We start from the raw sequence: 13,788 nt of genomic DNA on the forward strand, positions 1-13,788 counted from the left end.
TGGACTCCAGATACAAAGTCTGACTACTAAGGAGTCAAATGGTTGAGACTGGCCATTCTGCTTTAGAACTATCTTCTCCAGTTAGATAAAGCATCGATTTATTCCGCAACTTGAGAACATTGCGTCGCATGCTCTCAAAAAATGATGTTGGCAACTGATGATTTGAAAAATGTTTCCTGTAAAGAAATGTGTATTTTGCTTGATTTTTGTCTTAATCTTCTGTTGTGGTTATAAGAACAGTGGCTGATAAATGAATAGACAGACAGATCAAGCATGCAGTTGATAAGAAAATTGTGCATCATGATGCTCTTGATAAAATATTGGTCTTTGTCATGAGATGATCATAATTATTTCAACAGTTGATCAACGTAAGGACCCTTTTTGCTCAACAGTTCTTGGTTTTTTTACAAGTCCAGGTGTGTCTCCAGAGTCTAATACTCCGTGATAGGGAATGACGGCTGAGTGAATTGATCAGTCAATGACTAAAAAGGTCCCTCTCCCAATACCACAAAACAAAACCACCAAGTAACCCTCTCAATACACCACTTCATAATCAATCAAGCAAATCCACCATGGTTTTCCTTCTTGGGAACCTCTCTGGCAACCTCAAAATCATCGCATCATCTATCTGGATAGGTAAATGAGTTGCGACGAACACGATCCCACCTTTCTTTCGATGCTCAGTAATAATGTGCTCAAGCAATTTCACACCTTCAGTATCCAATGCCACTGACGGCTCATCGAGCAACCAAATTGGACGGTCAATTGCTACTACTCTAGCAAGCTGGAGTCTTTTCCTTTGACCCATGGAAAGCATCCTTGCCTTCTCATTAATAAGCCGGCCTAGACCCATGAGTTCCAAAGCTGCCTTTGATTTACCAGACTTTCCTTCAAGGACTTCAAACCATTGAACGTTATCCAGAACAGTGAACTTCTCTTTGACAGCATCTTTGAGGGATAACCAGTTGAGTTGGAGTTTGTATTGCTCAAAAACTCCTGACTTCGTGATGTCATGCCCATTCCACAGGATCTCTCCAGCTGATGGTCGTGAGAAACAAGCTAACATTCGTAAAAAAGTGGATTTCCCTGCACCATTTGCTCCTGTTAACACAAGCGCACCTCCGTCATGAACTGAGGCGTTGATGTTGCGAAGAATTAATTGGGCATTTCTCATGCAAGAGCCGTTGTTTAGGAGCATCCGAGGAAGTGGGGGTTTCCTTATAAACATTTCTATGTCAATCTACCTGCAAGGATTAAAACACAGAAGTAGGATGGAATTTCAAAAGCGATTATAACATTTCAAAACCTATTCAGTACATCAAGTTCCCTAGAATCTCACAATCTCTATAACAGTTCTCAACCTAATAAATAAACTCCAGTTGAACACCCCAAGCCTATGTGCCAAGTAATCAGTCTCCTAGCAATGTGACCCCTCACCAACATTCTGTCGAACATTTGTCACCCAATATCTATGTCGGTAGAAACCAAGAATTTCAAAAGTGCAGATTATCTTGGAAAGGTTAAACTCGAAAGTCGAAACCGTACATATTAACTATCAAATTATAAAATTGTTATGAAGCATGAACAAACACCCAAAAGTCTATGGTTTCTCAAGATTACACATCAAACATATATAAATTACGAAGAAATGTGAATCCAGATTCCTACTTCCTACAGCACTCAATCATCGTATAAACTAATCTGTATGCGTTAGAATCCGGATGAACAGATACATACCAGAGTTAAAAATCAACTAACCTTCGAAATCTGAGAAATGGATGCAGGGTTTGGTTTTAGACTTTGTAGAGATCCTCACTCAGACTACTTGACCTATGGTTCAGGTCTCAAATACCTTGACTCTGGTCTCTATTTGTATGGTCCACAATAACTTAATGTGTATCCCACGGTCATGATTGACGCATCTTGTATCCAGGAATGTATAATAACCCAGACCCTTTCCTTTCTTCTCTGAAATTCTCAAATAAATTCATCTATGGATCGATTCAATCATGGAGTTAACACTACAACAGCTTAAACAATTTGATGGTTCTGATGCAAGCAAACCAATTTGCGCGGCATTAAAAGGAAAGATATACTAGATGACCGCATGCGGTGGGGAGGCCGACCTGCCAAACTAAAAAACATGGTCAAAGAAAAACAAAAATATAAATACACATCAACAAAAATATAAATACACATTCGTATATAAATACACATTCGAAAACAAAGAAAAACAAAGCAACAAAGAGATCCAGCGCTAAACTGGGATTGGCTGTACCCGCAGTTAATAACAATGCCTAGAGTTTAAGACCAACATTTTGCAAAATTTGTCATGAACCCCAAAATTTGCTCTGTAGTTGGAGGAAATCTAAAAAGTCCTTGCAACAAGTTTAGCAAAGAGTAATTTGATATCTTAAGACCCGACTTCATTGGCATTTCTCAATGCATGAGACAAGATATTAAAAAGGCTACGTTATTGAAGTGCTTACCAAATAAGCAAGAGTAATCTGGGTTTTGCTTACGAAACACAGGAAATGCAGAAGAACGTTTGGCTCGATCTCCGTCTATAATGGATTTGATGTGAAACTCGCCTTCCTTATATGAAGATATGACCATGGAACCAGATGACACATATCGAAAACCCTGTCCACATCATAACAGCACTCTAAGCAACAAAATTGACCAAAGACAAAACAAAGCTTTCAACGAAGGTGTGCATAAAAGACACTGCACAATATCGCATGTAAATGTAATACAAGTGTAAAGTTCCAACATTACGTGACTGTAACTATTAGTGACACATTAAGGCCAAGAATTCCCACAAGGGAACTGAGAAAAGGGTTCTGAAACAAAAGTAGACAAAGTTGGTCTCTAGCTGCTCCAATGTACTCATACACTATCAGCTATGGATTGCAAGCTTCTAAAGACTTAAGGTACTATTTGTTGAGGATAATAGTCCCACACTATTAATGTCCCCTTAATAAACTTAAAATATAATATGGAAGGACCTTTCCACTCATTGCCAATTGGTTTTAAGTTGGATGCACGTATGTAAAGAACATATTATGAGGACCCATTACTCTAAAATCGTATGTAAACAACACCCACTGAACAAAATCTCTTAAAATTCCTGGAACTGCACTCAATTTCAAGGCACTTCTTTCAGCAATTTTATCAAACACTGATTGAGCAATGTAAAGTTATTCTTAAATTTTTCAAATTTATCCATAATCATGATTCTATGATAAATCCTGTAACTATACCACACAATATCATCTCTATAGTTTTATGATACACCCTATGCATGATCATATCTATAGCTACTGATCGAAGGTTTTGGTTTCGACAAAAAGAATGGATAAAAAACAAAAGAGAGAAAACAACTTACGTCAGTGGAAGTTCTTATGTAGCTTTGAACGAATTACAAGTTTCAAAGATAAGAACCAGTCAATAATTGTTTTTTTTCGTTAAGTCGAAATTTTGGAAGGAAAGTGGGACTGATTCAGTCTTAAACTTGTCCTGAAAAAAATTGAAATTGCGGGCTGATTCTGCTTTAGCTTCAATCAAAATACGGGTCGGGTCGGGTCGGATCTGGAAGAGACGGGTATCCGTATTATAGTGAAATACCGCATCCATAATCCAACGTCTTCTTCACATACGGGATGGGATAGCTCTGTTTTTCCATTGAATAAAAATCAAATTTCAGAAGGCCAAATTTGGTGAAACAAAAAATCCTAAATCCCAATCAATTAAACGGGGTTTCATTTTCGCTAAATTGAAGTAGAAAATTATGCTCTGGGCTAAATGGGGCATAATTGGTAGTTTATAAGTCCATTGGTTCCCTCATCTAGTCAACCGTTTTTCGAGTTGAGTTCTACCTATGGACTTATGACGAGTTTAGGATCGGTATCCTAACATTCACCCTCGGAAAAAAATACTAGGGTAAAGTTGTAAATTTTTATTCACCGAGACACGTTTAGGTTCAGGGACGGACCCAGAAAATCTTAATTCATTTTCCAGTCCGGGCTAATGGCTTTGGTCGACCATATCATTTCTCTTTTTAGGATGTTGGATTGTGATGGCTACTTTGGCTAAATCCTGGGTTAGCCCAGCTGTAGGTCCGTCAGTGTTTAGGTTCATGAAGAAACTTTGAAACACAATGAGAGATTTCATGTCAAGATGGCAAATTTACATATTGATGAAAAATACGAACTGTGATTTTGGGCATACTAAAATTTTCCAAGGCATACTGAATGAAGACAAAAAAGGTTGTGAAATAGCAAAATCAGATAACCCCTTAACCCAAAAAATTTTAATGGCAAATCTGCCCTTTACGTATTAGTGTTAATAATCTTGATTAGTGATTAAATATTTTGTTTAGTGATTAAAATAATTTTCAGAATTATAAGAGTTGTTTAGATGAAAAATTTGAGGAAAAAAAATCAAAGTTTTGGTTTGGTTAAGAAGGAGAGAAAGAGAAGGATAAAGTGAGAAAATTCTAATTCTTGATTCAATGCAAGATGAGGAGGGTCATCATTCATCTAAAAAACCTAGGAAAATACATATCAACTACAACAATGATCCAGAAATGGCTGATTTCTTAGATTATGAGAATGATTTTACACCCACTCAAACTCAAGCTCAAACTCAAACACAAACTCAAGATGATGATTTTTATGAGCCAAATCCTGATGATGAAGACATTGATGAGGAACCCAGTGCTTCTAATACACAGGTACACTTATATCTTATACTTAATCTCACTTCTATAGCTCTCAATTATCAAAAGTTAGGTTTTTTGAATCATGGTTCGGCGAAACAGGTTGAGGTTCGGCGAAACATCTATGAGCCGAATCTACCAATTGATGAACGGTTTGGCTTACTGAATCTGTTTACTGCATGCGCCGAACCTGTAATTTCCAATTCCAACCCTTTTGCTAGACACTAGTTCGGCTTATATGAAAGTTTCATAGTAAGCCGAACAACATCCTGAATAGCCCGGAATAGAATCATTACTAATTCGGCTTATACATCCAAAATTGTATGTGTCGAACATAATTTTTTAATTTATGGGTTGAAATATTGTTACTAGTTCGGCACATATGGAGAATATCGTATCAGCCGAAACCTCTTATGTTCAAGGTTCGTCAAATAATATGATTATCGTCTGAGCCGAACATGAATTTGTTAATTTTTGGGTTAAAATATTGTTCGTGGTTCGGCACATATTGAGGATATCGTATAAGCCGAAACCTGTAAATGTTTATAGTTCGGCACATAATGTGATTATCGAATGCGCCGAACCTTGTTATTATATTCCCTTTCTAGTGTTTAACCTTGTGATATTCTTTATAGATCATGCTTGGACCCATGGAAAGTCAACCCGATCCAGTAGAAATAATTCACGAGGATACCAAGGATCACTTCCAAAATGATTTGGTATGTAAGAATCTTTTGTTTACCTTAATGTTGTTGGAATATTCCAAAGTTTTTCTTACAAATTACTTGTTTTGGAATGAACGTAGATATGGAAAACTAAACCAGAAGTTCTGGATTGGCTTGAGGAACACGCGATGAAGATAAATTGTGTACTAGTTAAAGGACAACAAAGCCGATGGGATCGGTTTGAAATGATTTGTGAGCGTAGTGGAACCTGCGCTAGCAAGGTTAAAAAGGGTACTGTATACGTTGGGAAGACCGGGAGAAAGAATAGGACGAAGACGAAGAAAAGAAATTGCCCTTTCAAGATCGTTTTCAACCTCAAGAATAAGTCCATGAACAAAGAAGATCAATATTGGATAATGAATAAAGATATGGATTGTCGTCATAACCACCCACGTCCCAAAGACCTTCATGGACATGCGAAAGTAGCGCGACTCAAACCCGATGAGATGCTAGAAGTGGATAAAATGATACGAGCACGTTTGCCACCTTCTAGGATTCTTAGCAAATTGAAGGCGGACAACAAGAATAACAAGTCGACTATGCAAACTATCTATAATGCAAGACAAAAGATTAGAATACTCAATTTGCAAGGTAGGATGGTGATGCAACAAGTAATGTGGTTAGGGGTGAAGAATAACTACGCTTGCCAAAAGAAGTTGGATGACTTCGGTCAAGTCACACACCTTTTCCTTGCCCACCCGGAATGCGCCCAATTGGCTCTATGCTTCCCACAAGTTATTATATTGGATTGCACGTACAAGAATAATAAATATGAGATGCCGTTGATGAACATTGTGGGGCATACTTCGACAAAGGCACCGTTCACCGTGGCTTTTTGTTTCATGAAAAACGAGAAGAAAGAGAGTTATGTTTGGGGGTTAGAACAATTGAAGTTAATCTTCCGGGAGTGTGCTCTTCCTAAAGTGTTCGTTTCCGATCAAGATTCATCGTTGATGTATGCTATTAAGAAGGTATTTCCGGATGCATTCAATTTTCTTTGTACGTTCACATATGGTGCAATGTGAGGAAAAAATGTCAACCAATAATTGAACCACTTAAGTTGAAAGAATTAGAGAATATTGCTAAGCTACCGTTGGAGACACGAGTAAAGAAAAAGAAGGAATTCTTGAAAGCATATGAACATAATGAGATGTTGTGGGATTCATCATCATCCTTCTCTTTCTCGGGTTCTGCCACCTTCTTACCTTTCTTGTCTTTCTTGGGTTTTCCTTGGGGTTGTGTTTCTTGATGAACTTCTTGATTATCATCAACTTCTTCATCTTCAGCTATTCCTTCTTCTTGTCTTTCAATTCTTACTTGTTCAACTTCTTCTTCTAAAATTCCTCATCTACCTCCCGCTCCCAATTTTTTCTTACCTCCTCCTCTAGGATCGGGAGTTTTAGAAGTAGAAGGTGTTACCTCCATCTTCTTCCTCTTTGTAGCTGCATTGGTCCTGACACAAGTATGAAAGTTATAAGACTAATTCGAACAACAAAGAGATTTGGAAAGCCAAAAACTTGTAAGAAAATAAGAAGGCTCGGCTTACTCGAAATAATACATATGATCCGAATCATGTCTTGAAATTTTTATTATTTTACCACAAAACAATTATAAGCCGATCCTATATATTCGGCTCATACCACAAAACAATTATAAGCCGATCCTATGAGCAGAGAGTGGATCGGCTCATACCACAAAACAATTATAAGCCGATCCTATATATTCGGCTCACAACCGATACCGTCGAATAAGCCGAATCTATGATTATGAACTCAAACATGTAATCGGCGCAACATGAAATTTTAACAATGATATTCGGTGCAACCCTAATACTATCGAATAAGCCGAATCTAGACTTATGAATTGAAACATTTATTCGGCGCAAAACTAATACAACCATACAAGCCGATCCTAAGCACATTCAAAAATTCTGAAATTCAAACAACATTTATTCGGCACAAAACTAATACTACCATACAAGCCGATCCTACGCACATGCAAAATTTCTGAAATTCACAAAACATATTCGGCACAAAACTAACACCATCGAATAAGCCGATCCTAAATATAAGTCTCTGTGTCACTAAGTTCGGCTCAAAACGGATTTCAGATTTACGCCGAGCCGTTCATATGCACTTTCAGGGTTCAGTTTCAAGAACACCTCGGCGCACATCTAAGATTTGTTTTGCGCCGAACTATACACTGTCACCGCCGCAGAAACATGATTTTGACGAATTAAATCGACCAAACCAATCTAAAACATCAAATACGAGATGGGTTTGTAGAACTAACCTTCTTATTTTCATTTCCGGAGTTGGTCCTTCTTCAATCTCTTCTTTCGGTTGATTTTGTGGTTGATTTTGAGTTTGTTCTTCACTCTCTAAATCTTCTTCTTCTTCAATAGGTTGTTCAGTCGATCGATTTGAACGAGATACTGGCTTACGGCGACCCATTATATAGATGAGTTTAATCGTCGACTAAATTTTCACGAATCGACGATTAAATTTCCGCGATGATACGATGAGAAAAAAAGGAAGAAGAAGAAGAAGAAGAAGGGTTCGGCTGTTGTGGAGGAGGAAGAAGAAGGGGTTAGGGATATGAAACTGATTTTGGTTATGAAACTGATTTTAGATTTATTGATTATAGGTTTTTGTATTAGGATTAGGGATAGATTAGTAATTTAAAGGATTTAAGGACATATAGATAATTGAACCACCCCATAGGGTACCCCTTATAAGGTCACCCAAATTAGGACTAGTACTTTGTATGCCTAAGAAGATTTTGGTATGCCCAAAATCAGGGTTCAAAAATACAATGAGAGATTACTTTAGAACCCATAGAGAGCAATACCACAAAAAACATAGGCCAGGGCCCAGGAGACAACCCCCACAATTACATTTTCATTCATATTATATTATGGTGCGAGTGAAATTCTGAAGACGTAAATAAATAGTATAAAAAAAGATTTGTAAGTCGACAATTCGCGCGAAGCTAAAAGCACCTTCTCTGTAATAAAAAAAGATTCTTATAATCTTTGTTATGCTATGTAATTATAGCAAATGACAATTCGTGAATCACTAGAAAGTGCCCAATTCATGCAGGACTCCACTCTCAACTTTAAAGCCAAAATTTCAGGTTCCACTTCTTCTTCTTTTTTCCACTTGGTTCGCAATTAGCAATACACACGACACAGTTAGCCATGTTCTCACAGAGCAACCAATTAAAAGATATTTCTGCTTTTCTTCATAAACTCGTACATTCAGGCTATATGCCAACCATCATGCACCCTTGCATTTTTCAAATATATCTAATTCCTTACCTTTCTACTTCAAGTTAATTACACCTTGGTTACACCGTTAGGATATAGTCGAGACTCGAGAGCATTTTCTCAGGATTTTGAGCCACCGAGTACTCCTATTAGAAAGACAGATTTGGCATTGCGGGCAGGGGTTGAGTCGCCACTTATTACTATGAGATATTTTGGATTGAGAAGCGAATCCGTGACACGCCAATGATAAACTGAAAATTTTGGGCATGTATTGGTTAATGAAACAAATTTTGAGACAGAATGAGAGTTTCCATGTAACGATGCAGATTTGCCTTAATTGCAGAATTTGCGCCGCAATGCATATTTCAAGTCACCCAGCTTCATATACTCTAGTTAATAGCCGAGTTCCACATTTAAAGCTCAAGTACGGCAGTAGTGCGTGGTACCACTGAAAGGATATACAAAAGTGGAGCATTTCTCTTACAAGTGTAGCGTAGGAAGTACTCTTGAAACAGTCTTTATCTCAACTCCAGGCCCACCGATTTGGCAGCCTCCTCCTGAGGAATCTGTCAAGTCCAACTTGGATGCAGCTACAAGAGACTTCTCATCAGCTTCATGAGTATCTGTCGTGTAGGTGAAAAGCTGTGTTTATAACTGTGAATCTTAAGAGCAAACAAATTAAAGCACACGGACTCAAATTCCAGGCCAAATCGAAAATCCAATAGTATCCCTTTTCCTGAAACGGATATAAGCTTTTACTGGTTCTTCCTTATCAACCCTACGCGCCTAAATTCCTTTCAATGAGAAGGACCAAAGACTGTTCTTATTTCTGCTAGTAAGTACTACAGGACTTCATTCCAATGAAAAGTCAAATATAATGCCAAGTCCGTAAATTTTGTAGACATAGTAGTACTTGTTTTGTGATGATTCTAATATTCAGAAGTTTACTGCGGATAGGGACAACAGTGCACTTGAAAGAACAGTTACAGGGCCTGTTAGAAAATGGATATGCTTGAGGTGCAGACCACCCAGGAACTTCAGTTGTTACAGCATGCATCAGCTGGTTATCGTCAGAAATTGGAGTCTGACAGACAGAACCAATAATGAGCCTCCTGAATAATCTGGGAAGTATTAACGATTTTCCTGTCAAAAATCAACTCATTATTGGTCTTCCAGATTGCCTAGAAAATGCACCCAAAGCAGCAGAAAAATTCCTCCACTCCACTGCAAAGTTATAAGCATCTAGATGTAAGCAAATTGAGATAAAATTCAAGAACAAAAAAGCAAAGACATGGATACAACAGAGAGTACAGGGGAATGAATACAAAAAAGCCATCAATAGTTCAAGACTACACCACTTAAAACAGGAAAGCATGTATCTCGCAACTCAGAGTACAAACACAATCCCACCCACACATGACAGACGGCACACACAGAATGCAACAACCATGTTTGAGAAAAGAAACTAAAATTGGAAACACTGTACATCTCTGGCTCAACTAGAAGTAATAACCGTGTTTGGCGCTATACCTCAGTTCAAATCTTGTCTGAGACTGCAGAACATCGTATATATCTGCAGTAAAAGACTGACATGGACAGCAAAATATTGTCCAAGCACGTCGATCTGACTATCAATTAGAAACTGAGATGGGAGAATTCAGATTGAACGGAACACACAAAACTGTTAAAGAGACCCAAGGGCAGAGAGTGAGTGGTCGTGATGCAAGTAAGTTGCCTTGCAAAGCAATTCTTTCAGTTTGGCTTAGCACTCATTCACAAAACTGCCACACTTCGCTTTGATGCAAGAAGCATTGAAGAAAAAAATTTGTTTTATGCAACTACAGGAAGTCCAATACGGACACAGAAAACAGGATAGCATCTAACCAAAAACCATTCAGAACTACAGATCTTTATCATTAACAGCCTTCTGATACAAATCAATAGGCATCATACTTATTTAGGATGAATATCATCTTACATTAACAGCCATCTAACACGAAGAAACATTCAGAACTACAGATCACTATCATTATTGCATAAGCAACTTTTGTTTGCTAGATTTTCATCAGCTCCTAAATCATTATAACTTAGCCTACTTTGCTGAAAACAGAATTACTCCTAGTATAATTATACTCTACAAGTGAACAGAAAGCATCACAGACGGTGTAAATAGTTACTAGCATTGCTATACTGATAGATTTAGCAAGAAGAAATAGAACAAACATCTTATGAGGGAGAATCAAAAAAAAATCTTTCATGCCTGTAGAGTAGAGACCCTGCCACTCTAGCCTTTTTATCATGAGATAGAGAGACTACTCAATAGCTACATAGGACAGCTCAACACTGCTTAAACTTAAAGTAACATTCACCTTTTAGTACACAGTTAGACCTAAAACCAGACCTTAATCTGGATTATTACCAACCCAGCTTAACTTAAGCTAATGCAAATCCTAATTTGTTGCTAAACCATAAGAAGCCAACATGGAATAGTGTTATTGCATACGAACCAATCAGGATTACAGATCATTATCATTATTGCAATAATAACTTATATTAACATGCAGAGTAAAAGTTTAATAGTGTTACCGTAATGTCTTCAAGTGCCAGAACTGAGCTAAATGGGAAAATTTGAAGCAGCTCATGAAGGAGTATTTAGGCGCTCTATACGGAGTGAATCAGTTGGAGAATTAAGTGGTAGCTAGATTAGCCAATATATTGAACCAGGCTAGCTGTGCTATCTCCATTAGGTTGTGAACTTGAAGCTTCTCAACTTCGTGGAGGTCCACTTCACAAATTGCATTAGATCTTTGATCTTTCACTTGTGCCCTTCTTTCTACTTGGCTTCTCTTGGTGACCTGCCATATATCCTAAAACATATGAAAAAACTAATGAAGTTAGTATATAAAAGATACCAAATACGAAATGTACAACCAGAAAAGTGATTAGACAGTTTATTAAGAAATCTTAGCAACACAAAACCATATTTACCAATACATGGGCACACATGTATTATAGCATCACTTGTCACAAAATTCAACTAATCAATCTTCCAATTGTTCATTGATTGCTTTAAAAAATCATCAGAAGAAAAATAGAGCATTTTATGCATCAGGCCTTCATTTTCATTCAAGTCAAAATTCTTACCATGTGCATCTTACAAAATCATCTATTATCTACCAAATTCAAAACAAGTTTAATCTGGTTATTAGACGTTCATATAGCTATGAAACTCACCACAATGATTCTTCGTCGCCTTACAATACATTGTATATCAAACACCTTGGACGGCCATCCTCAATTGTGAATTCTAAACCACAACCACTTCTTTGGTTGTCTCTGATTGGTTTTTTTGGTGATCCCTTCGTTGCTGGTTTTTGCCAGATTTGACGGATTTCGGCATTACTACAATTCTGTGGATGGAATTGGAGGCTCAAGCAAAACAAAGAAGCACCATTAGCATCAACACGCCAAACTATTATCCCCCAACAAATGCAGCTGAAATTGAAAAATCATTCTAACATCAATGGAGAAAACCAAATATCCCGCTGATCTTTGTACTGCAGTTGAAACGAGAGAGAGAAGCCAATTAATAAGATATACTACTGAAAATAGTTCACTGATTCTAAAAATCCCGCTGATCGTTGCAATCATTTTTGAGTAATTTTAAATCTAAAAACAAAATAAAATGAAATGAAATGAAATGGAGTAAATCTTACGTTGTGAGAGTAGAAATTGTCATTCTGCGATGCTTTTGTTGCTGTTGTTCATGATCATCGACATCAAACGCCATGATCCGTGAAAAACTAAGGAAGAGAAAGTGGAAGAGCCGAGGAGGAATGATTTTAGGGATTGAGGATGCCTAACACAGAGTCACAGGCGGCTAAATAAAAGGGTAACTAGATAAAAAGCTAATTACACTCTGGTTACACCATTACATCAGGGCGCCATTTGTACGATGCGCATGTCAAACACCATGGTTTGCCACTTTTGTATCCACGGTAAAGTGATAAATGCCTGTATTAAATATCAAATATACCACTTAGGAATGCATAATGGAATCTTTAGTGAGCATAGAAAGTCCATCACTCGATGGTCATTATAACACCAGCGCTAGTTTTGTTATCGCTTGTCAGTAGATCACCGTTCGGCAGTTCATGATCAAATGGTTAGGAATTCGCCCCTATAAGTATCCAACTTCAAAATCATTTGAACTCACACCAGAATTTATAGAGAACCAGGAGAACAAGGGCTACTTCCTTTCGTATGACGAGAAACCTATTCTGTTTAAACGTCTGATTATACGAAGGGTCGGAATCAGGATTTATCTCAACAAATCCGTTGTTATCATCTAGACCGATTGTGTTTTCAAAATCACGATTTATAGGGTGCGTGTTTTTATACCAGAAGCAAAAAAATTTTTGTTAATTTTCTCCGTGAGATTGAGGCACAGATTTCCGCTCCTATCGAAGGTAACTACTTCTGCTTTATTGACACTAACTCATCTTTACCATGATATACTTAAAGTAAGGTGTTTTTGTTTTAAGAATGAATTCTTATTCGTCTTTAATTGGAGTTGTCAAATTATATTCTTGTACCGGTAAATGCGTTACTAGCAATCAAACAAAAACTGACTGATCCAAGGAATCCCTTGAGGAAATGGAATAAGCAGACAAACCCATGTACCTTCAGTTGGAATGGTGTGTTATGCTTCAAAATTTCCTCTCCTCTCGACGGTTATCTACACGTTCGAGAACTGTATGTCTCTCTGTCTGCTTCCATTACTTGGATTGTTAACACTGTGCGTTAGGTAACTAAGATTATTAAATCCTTTCACCAGAAAGCAGTAGCTGCTAACATACTTGTCATAACAACTGGTGGGATTTATCCTGGAGTTAGCAACGGTGATACTACTTCACATTCTGAATACAAAGTAGAATTAATCTGATATTTTGCATCGTTGTATCTATCTTAGAACTGATTTGTGCTCTAATTATCACAATAGTGATGGCTACTGAGATAGTGCTTATAGCGAGAAGTGAAAGCATGGAGACACGGAGGCTAAGGTAAATTCCTCC

At 37.5% G+C, this 13,788-nt stretch overlaps 1 protein-coding gene and 1 long non-coding RNA gene across 3 annotated transcripts; both read right to left on the minus strand.

Annotated features, from left to right (window-relative positions):
• Positions 1-301: 301 nt before the first annotated feature.
• Positions 302-3,514, minus strand: LOC113293673 (ABC transporter I family member 1-like). 2 transcript variants are annotated; one of them, XM_026542232.1, is made up of 4 exons: positions 3,389-3,514; positions 2,490-2,643; positions 1,759-2,126; positions 302-1,244 (listed from the first exon to the last, which is right to left on the minus strand). In XM_026542232.1, exon 4 carries the CDS (start codon positions 1,226-1,228, stop codon positions 554-556), a length of 675 nt encoding a protein of 224 aa, XP_026398017.1. In that variant the 5' UTR covers positions 1,229-1,244; positions 1,759-2,126; positions 2,490-2,643; positions 3,389-3,514; the 3' UTR covers positions 302-553. The 2 variants fall into 2 exon arrangements, with proteins under 2 accessions (XP_026398017.1, XP_026398016.1); XM_026542231.1 differs by having other exon boundaries at positions 1,759-2,134.
• A 4,862-nt stretch (positions 3,515-8,376) lies between these two features.
• Positions 8,377-12,563, minus strand: LOC113300178. Its single transcript, XR_003335523.1, has 4 exons — positions 12,430-12,563; positions 11,948-12,270; positions 11,300-11,580; positions 8,377-9,937 (listed from the first exon to the last, which is right to left on the minus strand). It is a non-coding gene; the product is annotated as an uncharacterized LOC113300178 (long non-coding RNA).
• Between the last annotated feature and the right edge of the window lie 1,225 nt (positions 12,564-13,788).

This window comes from Papaver somniferum, chromosome 7 (assembly GCF_003573695.1).
Source record: "Papaver somniferum cultivar HN1 chromosome 7, ASM357369v1, whole genome shotgun sequence".
Lineage (NCBI taxonomy): Eukaryota > Viridiplantae > Streptophyta > Magnoliopsida > Ranunculales > Papaveraceae > Papaver > Papaver somniferum.

Excerpts from the sequence above, each read along its gene's own strand:
- LOC113293673 (XM_026542232.1), bottom strand. The coding sequence starts at position 1,228 with ATGTTTATAAGGAAACCCCCACTTCCTCGGATGCTCCTAAACAACGGC.